Raw genomic sequence first — 18575 nt, 5'->3', positions numbered from 1 at the left:
CATCATTATCGTAATTAAATGTAGCTAAATGCAGTTTTACCTATAGGAATTAATTCCAACAAATATTATATAATACTAACACTTTTTCTATATTGTTAGGTGACTATAACTCTTTTTACCATGCACGTAATCTAGGTAATGTATATGTAATCATGAAAAAATTCCACCACTGTTTTCGACCTCCCTAAGTGCGAAAATATTTTAATGTAAAGTTTGATTATAAATAGAGATAAATAATTGTGTATCAATATTTTCAATTAGTTATGATGAGAAACAAAGAAATTTGATATATCTGAAATATTGCTGGAAGTGGTCCTGATGACCTTTTTTCTATTACGGTATATGAGAAAGTCTAGGGGATTACACTCTCGGTTTTAAATTAAAGTTTACTGTAGATATTCTTTAAAATTCAAAATTTTGAGATTTACATACCGTACCATATATCGTTTTATCTTTATCAATATTATATTTTTTGCGAATTGACATTTCTTCTCATTTTCCGTATTTTTTTTTTTTTTTATTGCCTACATTTAATTTTTTTATTTGAAAATAAGACTTAAAAAGCAAATAGCATCACAAAGGCAGAAGAAAATTAATCAGTTGCACATTTACACTCTGATTTTTCATATAAACAGAATGAAAGAGTTAGACAGGGTTAGAATAATATATAATGTAGGTTATGTCTAATTAGTAATCTTATTTAGTAACAGTTTATTAACTACGTTGCACATATTATTTTTAACTGTTAATTTAACTTATCAACAATGCAGAGAAATTACATGGTACAAACATAAAATAACACAAATTGGAAATTAATCAGGTAAAAACTATCAAATTAACATGAAATTTGAATAGGTACATGTTTTGTTTCACAAGTTGACATATTCATATAACTATTATATAATCTCTACGTATATGAAAAAGCCGAGTGGAGAACACTCCAGAATTTTTATATTTTTGGATTATATTTATTGATCAAGCATTGCTTTTTGCCTTTTTTTTCCTCACTGTATTTAGAATATTACCCTAATTGTGAAGTGATGTTCATGGGCATGGCTAATATCCACTCAATAAGAAACAGCTTTCAGTCCCTCAGAGCTGTGTGCAGCCAGATTCCTGATCCTGGAAAGTAAGTAAATAGACATTTCTCTGTGTTCTTTTAGTGTTCTAGTTCTAGTATGTTTATAAGTAAGCTAAATCTATTAAAAGTAGTATCATATGTGAGCTTATCTTATGTACAATTCTCCAGTTGTGCAACCTTCTAACTTATAACAATTTTAAGTCATCACAGCCTTAGAACTAAGTGGTTATTTGCTTGAAAGTGCTTGATTGTGTTAAATTTGGCCACTTGGTGGCAGCTAAATCACAAATGTGTGCCCAGTATTGTATATCGTATTGTATTATATGCCTTTTCCAACTTATTACCTAAAAAATTTAATGTTACGTATATTAAAGTATCCATATTTTATACTAGCATAAATATTTGATTTAATGTGTTCCTTAAAAATGTTTTGATTCCCTTTGTATATTAAATAAATTTAGTTTGTGCAGTGCTTTTATACACCATTGAATATCTTTGTTTGGTTTGACTTTTTTTTAGTTTCAAATTACCATATTAAATATTTTGCTTTCATTCTGTCTTTATTTCCCCAGATGGGAACCACAAAACCCTCCCATAACTAAAAGTCATAAATAATATTAAATGTATTGATTAATTTTTAAAAATTGTCTAAAACATCTGTAGAGAACAAAAGGCAGAAAATTTACAGAAAGAAACTATGCAAAAAAACAAATTTTAACAAAGAAGCCATACAACAAAGAAACAATACTAGCAAGTAATGAACAATTTAGAAAGAAAGGATGTGGGTCATGCAGTGTTGGGCCTAGCTGTTCTGGTCATTATTTCACTGTACAAGTGATAGTAATAACTCTATAAACATCCCTCTGTCTTAAACTGGGCGTGTGTGTATGTATGTATGTTTGTGTGTACATATATACAGTGATCCCTCGCTATATCGCGCTTCGCCTTTCGCGGCTTCACTCCATCGCGGATTTTATATGTAAGCATATTTAAATATATATCGCGGATTTTTCGCTGCTTCGCGGGTTTCTGCGGACAATGGGTCTTTTAATTTCTGGTACATGCTTCCTCAGTTGGTTTGCCCAGTTGATTTCATACAAGGGACGCTATTGGCAGATGGCTGAGAAGCTACCCAACTTACTTTCTCTCTCTCTCTCTCTTGCGCTGACGTAGGGGGGTGTGAGCAGGGGGGCTGTTCGCACACCTAGACGATAGGGACGTGTGCAGCTGCTTCCTGAAGGACATGCTGCACGGTGCTTTGCATACTTAAAAGCTCAAAGGGCACGTATTGATTTTTGTTTGAAAAACAAACTCTCTCTCTCTCTATCTCTCCCTGCGCCTGACGGAGGGGGTGTGAGCTGCCGCCTTTAACAGCTTTGTGCCGCGGTGCTTCACATACTTAAAAGCAAACAGCCCTATTGATTTGTTTGCTTTACTCTCTGTTTCCTTTGAAGAGGAAAATATGTTTGCATTCTTTTAATTGTGAGACGGAACTGTCATCTCTGTCTTGTCATGGAGCACAGTTTAAACTTTTGAAAAAGAGACAAATATTTGTTTTCAGTGTTTGAATAACGTTCCTGTCTCTCTACAACCTCCTGTGTTTCTGCGCAAATCTGTGACCCAAGCATGACAATATAAAAATAACCATATAAACATATGGTTTCTACTTCGCGGATTTTCTTATTTCGCGGGTGGCTCTGGAACGCAACCCCCGCGATGGAGGAGGGATTACTGTATATATATACACACATATATATGTGTCTATATTATATATATACACACATATATATGTGTCTATATTATATATATATATATATATATATATATAATATAGGTATTATTCATAGTAATGAGATTCTGTATTTGTCACTATAGTGCTTTCTTTAACTTGCGTCCAGGCGTTTGCAATCATTTCAATAGCTTCTTTCAGGTTAATTTTAATCTCCTTATGTCTACAACTTATGCTAACGAGAATTTTTCTCAGCATTTCCTTGTGATAATACACTTTCAGGGTGCAAGTGATGCCCAAATCTAATAGCTGAAGCACTGCCATGCAATTGGGTGGGAGGAATTCAACATGAACATTATCTAAATGTGGAAGCATGTTGTGGGCAGCACAGTTATCAATAAGAAGCCAAATCATCCTTTTCTTCTTCATATTGTGGTGCTGAAGTGCATCCTGAAGCGCAATTGCTGCATCTGTGGAAGATTTTGTCCATTGCTGGGGCAGGGCAAGAGCAAGCTCACAGTGCTGCAGCGAAGCGCCACAGAAGCAAATCCTAAAAGATCGTGATCACACTATAAGTCCCTGTCTTGCACCCCAAAACACGAGGCTGAGTCTTAGTACTTCAGCAAAACCTTTATTCAGCTTGAAATAGGAACAGCACGGTTATTTATTGTGGCCTGATCTATCACTCTCCTACACACAGACACAGCAGTCAGGCAGGGATGTGGCTAGGTTAGTGGCCAAGTAATATACTGTACCCAGCATTTGCAATGTTCTTTGAATTACCCAACGAGATCTTTTCTGTTTGCTTCAGTGCTGTGAGCCTGCTGTTGCCGCCTGCAATGGATAAACAGTCTTCCACAGATGCGGTGATCGCACTTCGGGACGCTCTTTGGTGTGTCGTCCCATTGGGGGAGGTCCCAAGAGAGTTTAGAAACCTCACAACAGTGACTTTGCTTTTTCTGGAATGAGTGGTGCACTAATAAGAATGTTTCTTGAACAAGCATCACTGAACCACATAAAAACTGCTTTTTCGATGTCTTCAAATGCAGCAGTTCGCATATGTTTGCAACCTGAGATTTTTCTTCTTTTTTTGCTCGGTCTTTCAAGAAAGTTGACAGTGTCAATGGCGAAATTCCAAATTCACTGGCAACATCTTTGTTCTTTTTTTCTGAATCGAGAGCCACAAAAATGTTAATTTTTTTTTTTCTAATGTGAACTGTTGTCGTTTTTTCGTGTCTGCCATTTCTATACGAGGGTAACAATGAGTTAAATTCCAATGGATGTAACTGACGCTCCCTCACAATGCAGGCAATGTGCCTCATTTGGGAATCCATGAGCAACCGCTCATTTGACACAAAGTCTAACCAGCGGTACCAAAGGAGTTCAGTCTTCCTCTCAGGTCACTGGATAGCATCCATGTCTCGCAATCATATAGCAAGACAGGAAGCACCAGCACTCTAAAAACGTGGACCTTTGCCCTTTTGCATAGATATTGGGAGCACCACACACCCCTTTTCCAGCAAGCTCATAACCCCCCAATGCTCTCCCAGTCCGTCTACTGACTTCATAGGAAGATTCGCCAGAACCATGAATGTCAGTGCCAAGGTAAGTAAAAACTCCCTCCGCAGACAGAACACTGCTGATGGCTGTGCCTAAGAGGCCATTAAAAGCCTGGATCTTGGTTTTTGTCTAGGACACTCGCAAGTGTTGCAAGTCCAGACACTCAGACTCTTTGCTCAGTCTCTCGGCAGCCCCAAACAGAGCCTCCATTGACTCTGTGAAGATCACAGCATCGTCTGCAAAGTCAAGATATGTGAATCTTTCTTCACCAACAAATGTTCCACAGCCACTGGATCCCACTACCTTGCCCAACACCCAGTCCATGCAAGCATTGAATGGAGTAGGAGCAAGAACACACCCCTGACGAACCCCAGAATCAACTGGGAAAAACACAGAGGTTCTGCCTCCACTCTGCACAGCACTCACAGTACCAGTGTACATGCCGGCCATGATATCCAGTAACCTTGAGGGGATCTCATGAAGTTTCAGGATGTCCCACAGGGCAGCTTGATCAACTGAGTCGAATGCTTTACAAAAATCGACAAAGGCTGCAAAGAAACTCTGACAATATTTGCATTTCTGCTCCATGAGAACCCTCAGTGCTAGGATGCGGTCGATGGTAGACTTCTTAGACGTTAAACCAGACTGCTCCGATCGCTGGTAGGTGAACAAGTGATCATGAATCCTATGGAGGACGATTCTAACAAGGACCTTAGCCAGTACAGAGAGCAGTGTTACCCCTCTGTAGTTACAGCAATATAGGCAATCATGCTTCCCTAACCAGATAGGGGTGACAAGTCCCGTTTTCCAGTCAGTTGGGATGACGTCTGTCTCCCAAACGGAAGCAAAGATTGCTTGCAATGCCAGGAGGACAGCCTTACCACCAACGTGGAGAAGTTCATGTCAGATACCCCAGATCCCTGCAGCCTTCCCTACTCTCATCTGGTTCACCACCCGTGAAATCTCCGTGAGATTGGGTGGTTCACAGCTAATTGGAGGATCAGCCTCAAGAAACGTGGACCCAGAGATATCCAACTTCCTAGCTGGAGGATCAGCATTAAACAGCTGCTCAAAGTGGCCAGCCCAGCGGGTCACAACTGCAGTGTCATCCGTAATATGTAAAATGCTAAGGATTGTCCGTCTGTCTTAGAAGTTCTCACAAAACACTGGGCCTTAAACCTTGATCTTGGTCTCGGCTGAGAACTTATGCCATGATATGCTCAATGCGAGTAGTGAATTGAATCATTTTCATTACAAACAGCAATCATACACTCCTGGCGTAACAGAAAATCATACAAATTAAAGAATTGAATGTGTGGGATACCTCGGTCACATTATTGGGCCTTGAGTTCTTTGCATTGTGAACGGTGGCATGACCATATAACATAGCTGACAAGAAAAGAACATCTGTGCGCACACAGCGTGTCTGTCAGGATAAGAGCCGTGGCTACATTTGATGTCAGTAAAGAACATTGTAGCTACCTCAGCGGAGTGTCTTGGGTTGCTGTGTTTTTGTTAGAAGCGCATGGACCACATTTCTTCAAGGACTAGAGGTCCAAATACTAGTATGTGAAATAAACGTCATGAAAATTAAGTATTTAAAAGTGTCAGTTTTACTTTCCTGATTAGAAGTACATTTCTGTAGTAGAAAAAGGGAAATTGTTTAGTTTTTTTGTTTTTTTTAGCCAGGAAACACATTAGTAAAATAATACCAGAGATTTAAAATACCAGTGTTATTTATACCAAATATAAGATTTATTCACAAGAATCACAGCAGATTATTTTCAAGTTTGCTTATTTTCACTGTAATGATGCTCTTGTATTAAATGCTACAGTTTAAACTAATATGCTTGGCTATCTTTATTAAAAAATAAACTATCTATTTAATATCTCTTTAGCCAGTAAGTAACTCTTAACATTTAAGCACAGAATTGACTTTGTCACTGACTGATAAAAATTAGTGGCCTTAAGATTAAGTCAGGTTTGCCAGTGAGCCACATTCGGCTGGGAAAAACTGAGTGGCACGAAAATGTTAAATTTAATCTTTCAAGTCTATTGATTCGGTATAATGATATTTGTCTGTGTGTATCTTTTAAAATTTTAGATTTTCTTGTTTTCACATACCAAATTAGCAGTTTTCAATAAATTGCTAATGTTAGTCTTATCAGAAGTCAGGCTGTTAAAGCAATTGACCGGTTGAAAATGAAGGAAAAAAACATCTTAAAGCCCAATTAATATCATGCCTCTTAAGAAATTAATTTGGATTTCTTGCCAACTAAACCCACTTATTTTCATGTTTTTAATGATTACACAGTGTCTTGTCCTGGCAGAGTGAGACACAAGACAAACTTTCCCTCTTTTAATGACGCACTTGCTGTGCAAATATCTGAGCAGAGGGGTATGGACTACTAAGTAAATTTACCTGATGAAGGTGCCTGTCACGGAGGCGTCAAAGTTTCTTATACTGGGTTCATGGGAAGATAAGAGCTACAGTGTATCGTTTGGGCGATCATTAAAAATAGAAATTTGAAAATTGAATTTTGATGATGATGTTCAGAAAATAGTAGTATTAAGGTATAGCACTCCACATTACCTGAGATGTTGCTCATTTGAAAGAGACAGTCTTGCTTAGACAAGATGCAAAATGTAGAACAATAGGTCCAAGTGTACACTCCCCATGTTTGTGCCTGTTCAATGTCCTGCAAAATGTGTAATCTTCTGCATGAAAACAACCTATAGGTGTTGGAGAAAACATGTATACTGTAAAATCTCGTGTATAATATTTTTTATACTTCTTTTGTTAGCTAAAAATGGGGGTACACATTATATATAAGCCTATTTAAAGCAATAATTTCTCAAATACTGTAAATCAACATTAAACGTTGGTTGCTGTGTGCTGTTGTCGTGTGTTAGATATCTCTGGGTGCTGTGGCAGTAGTTGGGGGCGGCTAGTGGGTGCCGGGATGTTTTCTGAAAAGTACACAAAGCAATGGTTTCACACATAAATTAACATAAAATGTCTGTTGCTGATTCTGTGGCCACACTCGCTGCGAGTTTGCCATATCTGGCTACAGTATTAGCGCAGGGGGTATCGTCGGTGAATGGGCATTGGTGGCGGAGATCAGTGTGACGCAATCTGGTTTGTACCTCTTGTCATTGTAAGTGGCAGTCCTCTCAGGTAAACGTTGCTGCAGACGCATCAGCTACCGATCAGCTGATGCAGGTACCTCAGTTTTGCATTCAGTCTCAGCCTCCAGACCCCTTGAACCAAAATCTGAGTCCAACATGTCAGAGTCCAATTCAAAATAGTAAAATATATGCAAAACCTCATCCACTGAGTATTTTTCTTTACACATTTGCTGCTCTCTCTCTCCATATGTTGATGCCGTTTTTGCCATTGTTTCAAGCAGATCATGCACATGCAGGGATTAGATGTCAACGAATCTAACATTCCTCCAAGGAAAGAGAGTACCTTTATTATAGCAGAGAGATTTTTTCTGTGTGAACGCTGATTATTGCCTTCACGCCTCTTGTCAACAAAAAGTCAACATCCACTCTACATTTTTGAACAATTAAGGGTGTGAATTATATGTGAAATTCCTTTTTTTACCTGAAAATTTTGGGCTAAATCAGCAAACGCATTATATGCAAGATTTTACAGTATCACCAAAGTTACATAACAGTAACTGCATAGAGGTGTAGACAGTGCTATTTCTATTTAAAAATACTAAATAAACAGCTGTAAATTGGGTTAAGCATCTACCGCAAAACTTTTTAAAGTTGTGTTTTAATGACTAGAATACATTAGGGAAATATTAAATGCGGGTGTTTGGTTGATTAAAGTCACAGCACAGCTTATCAATATAAAAAATATTAGAATTTGCACTGTACTTTTTGAAATGGGCAATTACTTACCATGGCCTTGTAGCTGTAAATGTCTAAACCTCATAGTTCTAATTAAAAAAACAAAAGACATAGACAACATACAACATTAATTGACAAAATAAAAATGTAATCTTATTTATTATTTAGAACCAAATTCATTTATTGGGTAATCAGTTCGTTGTTAATTTTTTTTTTTTTGGAAACAAGCAATGATCTAGTACTGCTTCTGAAAACTGAGAATAGAGATTTATAGGGTCATTATTGTCATATGTACAGAGAAATTTTTACTTGCGTATGCTAATCGGTCTACAACATGATACCACTCTCCCCTATACCCTAAACTCAAAATGTATGTCTTCCTTACCTTAAATAACTACTTAACCTCTCTTTGCCATCTTTACCTGAAAAATCTCAGAAAATTAACAATTTTTAAAATTTCAGTAATACTTAAAAATAAATAAATAAATGCATCAACTCACTGCTTTTATGTGAAAAGCATCCAAAAAACAAACAACCACATTATCAAGGTTAACTGTGAGTTGAGTTTATAATTAAATTTGATTTACTGCATGTAAAATACAATCCATTGAAATTAATATATAAATCTATGTTATCAATTGTACATCAGTTTCAAATTTGTAACATATTGCACCTTTAAATAATCTGTTTTATTGACTAGAGCATTAATTTTTTTTCCGTAAAAAATTTGAAAAATTACAGCATCTGTAATTTTCCTGACTGGTGTATCCTGAATTATACTTTTCCAATTATAATAACAAAGATAATAAAAAATGTAATCATCTAGGTCATGTAGTCGTGTGTTACTTCCTCTGTGTAAATTGTTATGGATGTAAGAGTTTATTCGTTATGTCATTTTACAAAAAATATTTAATTTGATTCAGGCTTATGTTCTTATCTCTCAACAATACAAAATGCAAAAATGTATATCTGCAAACTTGATTTATCAAGCAATCTAATACTCCTGTGTGGATGAGAGCTGTGTGTTGTTGTGTTTTTTTTTTTTTTTTTTTTTTGGAAGAAAATGAAAAACACAGTGATAATAGACAATTAAATAAAAATCAGTTTTTAAAAAAAAAAAAAAAAAAGTTATCCTTTTTTTTTTTTTTTTTTTTTTTAGTTCTTTCGGGTTATTTGTGATAAATCTGTTAAATTTTGTCAGGAATTAAAAATCTTAAAACCTTTACCTCACACAGTAAACTGATCCCTAGGACCTATTATGCTACTTGCTTGTATTTTTGCTTTAGTCTATGTCCTTTGAACTGTTTGCAGGTCAAAAATGCCACATAACTTCCTACAAAATGCTGTTTTTTGTCTCTCTGCCAGCTGTTCTTAAAAACTCAGGAATTAATTATATTTAGAAACTGGTTAAGCACTATTTTGTGCTTGCCATCTACTGTATATCAGAAGATAGTCTCTAGTATGGGATGTCACAGTAGTTGGAGCTACTGCCTCATGGATCCAAAATTTTGAGCTCAAATCTGGCACTTGGTCACTGGCTATGCAATATTTCTATGGTCTCCCCACACCTTTGTGTATTTTCCTTTTGAAGTTTTCTTTTATTTTCATTTCCCCAAAGACATGCATAAAAGATGAATTGATGACTCTGAATTTGCAACAGTATGAGCGTAGTACTGTATTCTTATATGTATACCCGGCAGTGGACAGGCATCCTGTCCATGGAGTTTTCTGCCTCAGGCTTTGAACTGAGAAGAACATATACTTGTATTACCTAGCATATTGCCTTATATGGCATTTACAGTTTATTAAAGTGCACTAATAGCAAGTCTACTAAACACATTCCTTTGTTACTAAAACTATGATCTTGAATATCAGCATTTTTTTAAATTCAAATTTTGTAACAGTGTGACTGTTTGTGGATCATTTTCTAAGTAAGCAAAAATAGCACCTTTTATAGAAATGTATAGTAGTTAGCAAAATGCTGAATATGTTTATATTTCATGTTGTATCCTTAGATAAAACTACTTGGCCAACTTGGGGCTTGATATCATTATAGACTACTGTACAAGAAACAATTTACCTCCTTCATACTAGCCTATTGTAAGAAATACTATTATTCAAACCACTATGATCCCCCTTGTTATCTCTAAAGTCTTCATCATTTACAAACACTCTCATTTTCATATGCTTTGTAAGTTCACTGAAAAAGACACCGAGACACTGTTTTGGGTGCCTATGGCTGATTTTTATGCCATTGTTCATTTGGAGTCCTTTCATTACTGGTTCCTGAGAGGCCTGATGAGTCTGTCCAAAGACTATAATCTACTGGAATTGTACTATCACGGATTTGGTTTTTGTGCGTCTTTGACTTCAAGATTTTCATGAAAAACCTGACTTAGAAAAAAAAAAATAAGGAATGTGATAAATGTGTTACCTTACAAAATTTGTAAATTTATATATTAAGTATTTTAGCAAATAATTTTAACTGCTTTTATGAAATATTCAATCCTTGAGTAATGAAGTTGAAGCAACACTCTTACTAGCTTAAATTGAGATCATATTTAACTGTTACAAATTATATTTGTAACCATTTTTCTGTCATCATTCAATCCTCTCACCTGTATTTTGATCATAGCTTCACAATGTACATGGATGTTCATATGTGTTTTTGATAGTTGCTAGCGTGTGCTTCTTTTCCTTAGCTGGTTGTCAGCCCTGGAGAGCACCAAATGGCTACAACACTTGTCTGTGATGTTGAAGGCTGCAGTGCTAGTATCTAATGCAATAGAGCGTGAAGGACGACCTGTGCTTGTACACTGTTCTGATGGCTGGGACCGGACTCCACAGATTGTTGCCCTTGCTAAGATTTTACTGGATCCTTTCTATAGAACTATTGAGGTAATATGGTTTTCATTTTTGTGTCATTTTGAATTCCCTTCTTTATTTCTTCTTTTCAGAGAAAAAACAAATTTGCTACAGTCTTAAAGGTTGTAGTTTTGGCACTGTTTTAGTTTTCATTGTTCTGTCTTATTGTTTCTGATTCAGTTGTTTTTAAATACTTTAATTTTGCCCAATTTGTATATTTCTGTCACTTGTCTGTCTGATATCATTGTGTGTCCCACACTGAACATGAACCAGAGAAAGTAAAGGAGAGAGTTGTCTGAGGAGATCAGAAAGAAAATTATACTTAAGCATGTTATTGGCAAAGACTATAAGATCATCAGTAGAAGATGATCCAGGAAGACTCCACTATTAAAAGAAAGACATAAAAATTTTCAAACTGGAATTTGTAAAATGCATATTAATAAGCCACAATGCTTCTGGGGGAGTGCCCTTTGGACACACAAAACCAGAGCTTTTAGGGAAGTTGTATCAGTCTATGCCCACTGAAAAAACCATTGAAGCTTTCAAAGTAAAGAATGTCATACCTATTATGAAACATGGAGGAGGCTCAGTTATGTTCTGGGTCTGCTTTGCTTCATCTGGCATGACATGTCTTGAGTCTATGCAAGGAGCAATGAAATCTCTAGACCATTGTGGAGTGAAACATACTACCTAGTGTCAGAAAGCACCGTCTTAGTCATGGATCCGCCAACAGGATAATGACTTAAAACACACAGGTAAAAGCACCCAAAAATGGCTAACAAAACATTGGACTATTCTAAAGTGGCCTTCTATGAGCCGTGATTTGAATCCTATCAAACGTCTATGGAAAGAATTGAAACATGCAGTCTGGAGAAGGCACTCTTCGAACCTGACTCAGCTGTTTGCTCAGGAAAAGTGGGCCAGACTACCTGGTTGACTGGTGCAGAAGTCTCACTGAAAAGTACAGGAATCACTTGTTTGCAGTGATTGTCTCTAAATGTTGTGTGATAAAATATTAGGATAAGGGTCCCATCATTTTTGTCCATGCCATTTTCATTTGTGTTATTATTTGAAATTTATTATTCTGTTGAATCAAAACTCTAAAGCAAAGTAACAAATTTGTTAAATACAGAGTAAACAATGATGGGTTCCAATTCCATTTGTCATTGTCAAGTTATTTTAGAGGCAATTGTGGGTGGTTCTTTTTTTGTGCAGGAGTACCAACAAATTTATCCATGTCTAGGTCTTTGGAATATACCCATAATACACTCTTGGTATGTTCATCACATTTCACAAAAGAGTGATCCAATTTGAGAGTGTGAAACACAGTTATAACAGACATGCTTTTTATGTTCCCCGTATCTATTATGTACTGCTTTCAGTTTATATAGAAATTTTAACACTAGTCCACATCAGTATTTGTCTTTTTCAATATCTGTAACTTACAATTGATATTTTAAACTGCAGTAAATTATGTGAAGCTAACAGAAATTGATATGTTTTGAAAGAACACATACAAGAAATTAATTTCACTTCCCAATTTCCCATTTGAAACTCTCCACCTAACAATAGGCTGAGAGGATTATATATAAGAATATAAAGAAATGAAGCACACAGCCATGTGACCTGGTCTTGTTTAGCAACAATTTTCTGTTAATATCACCTGGTGGAAATGTTCAGCCTATAAGAATCTATTAATTACTACCATATCATTTGAATTTGTCTCATAATCTGAACTTGTTACTTTCACTTAAATATGTTTGAATATAATTTGGGGGCTTATTGTACATTTCACTGAAATCATTGATATCTCAACAGGTGAAACCATTTTGCTCTGCATATTGAGCTAATTGGCCTGTTCATAATGTTTGCATTCCATCATAACCGAACACTAGTAGAAAGTACCTAACATTTTCTCATGTGTTTTATTCATAGTCTATAGGCGCTAATTATATATAATTAATCTGTATAAGAGAAAATTAATTTTAATATCTGGAGTCCTCTGGAATGTGATTTTACAGGTCCTTAATAACCATTACAGCCCAGTTTAGGAACAGTGACGGCTGGTTTATACTTCATGCTCAGAACGCATATGTGCATGCATCATGGCTGCCACGCATTCCCAATGTTCATTTGATGCGTCCTATGAGCACATACTCTGAAATAAACGCGATGTGTTCGCGAGTTGCAGTACCAGCAAAAAATTGGAGGGCGCAGTGTGATCAAGTCGAAACATTACATCAGAGTCTCTATTTACTATCTACATGTGACAGCAAGCCGCTTTGCAAATCCTACAGGATCAATTTGCATGTTTCAATATTTAATGAACGGTTCAATATGGTAAAGCAAAATGTCAACATAAAAATGCATTTGTGGTGTTTTTGTATTCAAGGGTTGCATATTCGCCAGTGTAATGACACAATACATTTTAAAGGTCTCACATACCATTTTCTGTGTGTGGTCCGTTTACCCCATACCACCCCCCACCCACCACCATAACAAAAGCATCAAAATGTACGGCAGTGTATTTTGACCGACAGTGGGGGAAAAAAAAGGGACTCTGTGAAAAGGTGTATTTTGTGATTAAAGAGGAAATTGCGGCTTTAATCTTGTACTAAAGTAGACCGTCATAAACGTCATCTTAAAACCGACCCAGCTGTTAATTGCTATGTGCTTCTGGGGATCCCTCCTGAACTGACAGCAGTGGCAAGCAGCAGTTGCCACACAGAACACATTCAATTTATGATAATTCCAACCTACAGCACATTTAGAATCCTTAGATCTATACTTGATATCACTTTTATGATGAAATGTGTTAAAATATGTATGTTACATTTTACAGATAAGTCATTAATTTCACTTAAATAATGAATATTGTTAATAATTACACATGTCTGGGCGGCACGGTTGTAGAGCAGTAGCACTGCTGCCTCACAGGGAGTCACATTCCTGGTGTTCCCTGCCTGGAGTTTACATGTTTTCATAGTGGGTTTCCAGTTTCCTTCCAAAGACATGAAGGTTTGCGGATTTGGTGATGCTAAAATGATGCTTGTGTTTATGTGCTTTTATTCACCTTGCAATGAGCTGAGGCACCGTCCAGGGATTGTTTGTCTCGTGCCCAAAGCTTGCTGAAAAGGGCGCATCCCTGGACTGATAGATGTAATCATTATACATAATACCATACCATTTTTATTTGTTAAGCGCTTAAAAACACAGCATTACAACTGACCGAAGCGCTGTACAGTTAAAACAAGCAAGACTAAAAGCAAAATATTAAAAACAAACATTAAGAGAGAATTAAAACAGAGACACTAAAAACAGGTCAGGGGACCCAATAAAACAGAGAAATAGCAAAAAGCAAGTGGAAATAAGACAGGTTAAGAATTAAAAGCCAATGTGAAGAACTGCGTTTTTAGGTGTGATTTGAATGTGGCGACTGAAGCGGCTTGCCTAACCACTAAAGGTAAGGAGTTCCAGAGCCTGGGTGCACAGACAGAAAAAGCCCTTTCACCACGAGCTTTAAAATGTGCCTTGGGAACGGTTAGGAGCAGCTGATCTGCGGATCTAAGAACACGAGGGGGATTGTGACAATGGAGCAAGACACACAAGTAGGCAGGGGCTAGACCATTTAGTGACTTATAGGTTAAGAGGAGTATCTTAAAATCAATTCTGAAGCTAACCGGCAGCCAGTGTAGGGTTTTTAAAATCGGTGTAATGTGTTGGCTTCTGCTGCTTCCAGTTAAAAGCCTTGCAGCCGCATTTTGAACCAATTGGAGTCTCGAAAGAGTGGCTTTACTAATACCATATAGGCAGGAATTAGAATAGTCGAGCCGGGACGTAATGAATGCATGGATTACTGATTCCAGGAGGTGGTAAGGCAGAATTGGTTTAAGTTTGGCAATTCGCCCGAGATGGAAAAAGCAGGATTTTACTGTGCTGTTGACTTGAGCATCCATTTTCAGGACCATATCCATTTTGATTCCAAGATTGGAAACAGACGAAGTTACTGGAATGGGAAGAAAGTCGAGGCCAAGGGGTAGGGTCTGTTTGCGGTCAGAACTAAAAACAATGACCTCGGTTTTTGAATCGTTCAGGTGAAGGAAGTTTACAGCCATCCATCCATCCATCCATTTTCCAACCTGCTGAATCCGAACACAGGGTCACGGGGGTCTGCTGGAGCCAATCCCAGCCAACACAGGGCACAAGGCAGGAAACAATCCTGGGCAGGGTGCCAACCCACCGCAGGACACGCACAAACACACTCACACACCAAGCACACACTAGGGCCAATTTAGAAGTGCCAATCCACCTAACCTGCATGTCTTTGGAATGTGGGAGGAAACCGGAGCGCCCGGAGGAAACCCACGCAGACACGGGGAGAACATGCAAACTCCACGCAGGGAGGACCCGGGAATCGAACCCAGATCTCCCAACTGCGAGGCAGCAGCACTACCCACTGCACCACCGTGCCGCCAAGTTTACAGCCAGCCAGTCCTTAATGTCAGATAAGCAGTCGAGAAGAGGTTTAGTGGAGTCAGTTGACTTGAGGGAGAAATAAATTTGGCAGTCATCAGCATATAGGTGATACAAGATTGCATGTTTTCTAAAAATTGTACCTAAAGGCAGGATGTAAATTGAAAAAAGTAGTGGCCCCAAAATGGAACCCTGGGGGACACCACATGGGAGTGGGACTGATTCAGATGAAAAATCGTCTAGCATGACTCTAAGAGTCCTGTTGCAGAAATATGACCTGAACCAGTCGAGGGCTAAGCCAGATACACCAGCCCAGGATTCCAGTTGGGAGATCATGATGTCGTGGTCGATTGTGTCGAAGGCAGCAGATAAATCGAGAAGAACCATAATCACGTAGAGTCCTGAGTCCAATGTCAAAAGGACATCACTTAGGACACGTAAATGCGCGGTTTCTGTGCTGTGTTGGGGCCTAAAGCCTGACTGTAAAAGGTCCATTACCTGATGGTCCTGTAGGTGATGAATTAATTGCTCATAAACTACTTTTTCGAGTAATTTTGACAGGAAAGGTAGTTTGGAAATTGGACGAAGATTGGAGAAAACGTCACATGTTTCAGGCAAATCACAACACAAGGAAGCCGAATGTTTTCTCACCATGATGATACCTCACACTGCCACCTGGTTAAATCTTCCAGATTTACGTAAAGTACACAGGCAAGTATAAACAGTACACTGCTTGCGTAGCAGTAGTATCCACTGGAGCACACGTTGTGTCGCGTGAAGTATAAACCTGGCCTGAGAATACTACATACATTCTACTAGCCACTCCTTTACATACAGTAATAGATTTATATTAAAGTGTGGGACAGATGTAATACACACTGAGCATTGCACTTTTTATTTCTGTTTTTGCTGAAGTCCTCTTTGTCTATCATTTACAATTCTAATAATGTTAATGGCTATATGGTTGTCTGTATATCTATTGTTCAACTGCTAGGTAAAAAAAATGAGAGCAAAGAGTTTCACTTTTTTTTTCTGGCATCAATATAACATTTTCTATAAACTGGATTGATTATTTAATGTGAATTAGTTAACCAAAATGCTGTGCAAAGAAGCACAATGTGAAGGGAATCACTAAGCAGTTCTTCCAATTCATTAAATGAATCTTTGACATGAGAACAACTTAAGTTCATTCATATTAAATTTAAACAAATCTTTGTAGAATGTTCTGTTTTTGCTTTCAGTGTCACTAACTAATTTAATTATAAGATTAGGGGCTTACCAATAAACTCATTGTTTTTCATAGTCTATTAAATATACATGATTAAAACAGACAAAACATTCATTGTCGTCTTTTGTAAATTTTCATTTAGAAGTATGGCATTAATAAATAAATAAATTAGTAAAGTTTCATGAATATAAACCAATACATTTATTTGGTCTCAAAAGATGATGGAGACAAAACAGGTTTTTGAAACCCACCCTTGGTAAGAATTGGTGGTGCCCAATAGAATCACATGCTGCTACAGTCTGTACCACCTATGCATGTTGTTGTGAGGGTTTTTATTGGTTTTTTATTAATACAGTAAATAAAACCTGTCTCCAGATAGAGAAAATTGCTGTGCTGTTTTTATGTTATTGTATGTACAGTAATACGTAAGTTGTAATATCTTTCATAAAGCTGATTTTCAGATCATGTTTAGAGATATTAATCTGTAACTAAATCTGTTTTTGTTTTGTTTTTGGCCAGACTCTTAAGTGACTATTTAGAGAGCTGTCTGATTGCATAGTTCTTCCTCAGTATCTGTGGTTTCTTACAATAAACCCATTTATCTCTTGAGCTCAATCTTAAATCGTGGATGCTAAAAAGCTGATTTTTATACTGTTTATTAATGATCTCTGTTGTGTATAATAGGGGTTTCAAGTCCTTGTGGAAACAGAGTGGCTGGATTTCGGGCACAAGTTTGGAGATCGCTGTGGACACCAAGAGAACTCTGATGATCTGAGTGAGCAGTGCCCTGTATTTCTGCAGTGGCTGGACTGCATTCATCAGCTTCTCAAACAATTTCCCTGTTTGTTTGAGTTCAATGAAGCTTTCTTGGTGTGTATGGCTCTCCTGTTTTTATTATTATTTACCTTTATAAAATCACCTGTCAACTTACTTTGGCAAATTGACAAAACAGCTTTCAAATAGTTACTAGCTTCAAGAAAATACCTGGTAATAATAAAAATCAGATGTTTAACATGTCATTCTTATTATTTATTCATACTGTTTCCTTAAAGATTATGCAGTTGTGTTTTCCATTATTTTGCTGATTGGTCTGTTTGAGTATATCTTTAGATTTTTTAGATAAAATTGATATTTGGTCTGCTTTGGATGGATTGATACTAACAAATCCTAACCTTATGCAGCATGTGCAGGCTGTTAGAGTTTTGGAGCTCCAACTTGTGACATTTTACCTTCCCACTTCAGTGTGTTCATGTGAATTTCCAATCTGATTTTTTCAGAGAAATGCAGAGTTACTGTTGATTTGTTACTTGTTCCACAAAAAACATAATTTAATGATGAACTGTATTTTTTCATGAAAAGGACGAACTAAACATTTTGCTCAGAATGCATTCAACTACAAAAATGGCATTTCTAGCTGACCAGGTTATACATTTACATTATACAGTTGACTAAGGTGAAAGGTCAGTGTTAAATCACAACTCTAAAGTGTGTGTCTAGGAGCTCCAAGTTCATAGGGCATTCATATGGAATTTTAGACTTGGAAACTCCTATTTACTGTCCACCTGGTAACACATGAATGCAGCATTATGCTTTTGTGTAAAATCCATATATGGGCAAAGTCATCAAATACCAACAGTTTGACTAACTTTCCCTCCTTTCATTTCTCCCTTAGACTCAAAGCATTTCATATTTTACAATATGTTACTTGCCATAATCGCAGATTAACTGCTTCAGGGCAGATTTACACCATATAAATTAATTAGAAACCCACAAAT

The 18575-nt window shown here is 37.0% G+C and overlaps 1 protein-coding gene across 4 annotated transcripts in view; it reads left to right on the top strand.

Moving 5' to 3' along the window:
• The window catches only part of mtmr4 (myotubularin related protein 4), a 205914-nt gene that overhangs the window by 167960 nt on the left and 19379 nt on the right, over window positions 1-18575 (top strand). For all 4 annotated transcript variants that reach the window (XM_028806987.2, XM_028806988.2, XM_051930812.1 and 1 more), the window contains 3 exons: window positions 1018-1129; window positions 10937-11132; window positions 17485-17670. In XM_028806987.2, the coding sequence (XP_028662820.1) occupies window positions 1018-1129; window positions 10937-11132; window positions 17485-17670 (494 nt within the window). The remainder of the gene's footprint in view (window positions 1-1017; window positions 1130-10936; window positions 11133-17484; window positions 17671-18575) is intronic.

This window comes from Erpetoichthys calabaricus, chromosome 8 (assembly GCF_900747795.2).
Source record: "Erpetoichthys calabaricus chromosome 8, fErpCal1.3, whole genome shotgun sequence".
In the NCBI taxonomy this organism is placed as follows: Eukaryota; Metazoa; Chordata; class Cladistia; order Polypteriformes; family Polypteridae; genus Erpetoichthys; species Erpetoichthys calabaricus.
The sequence above is the reverse complement of the archived record's forward strand: the minus strand, read 5'-3'. Positions and strand labels throughout refer to the sequence as shown.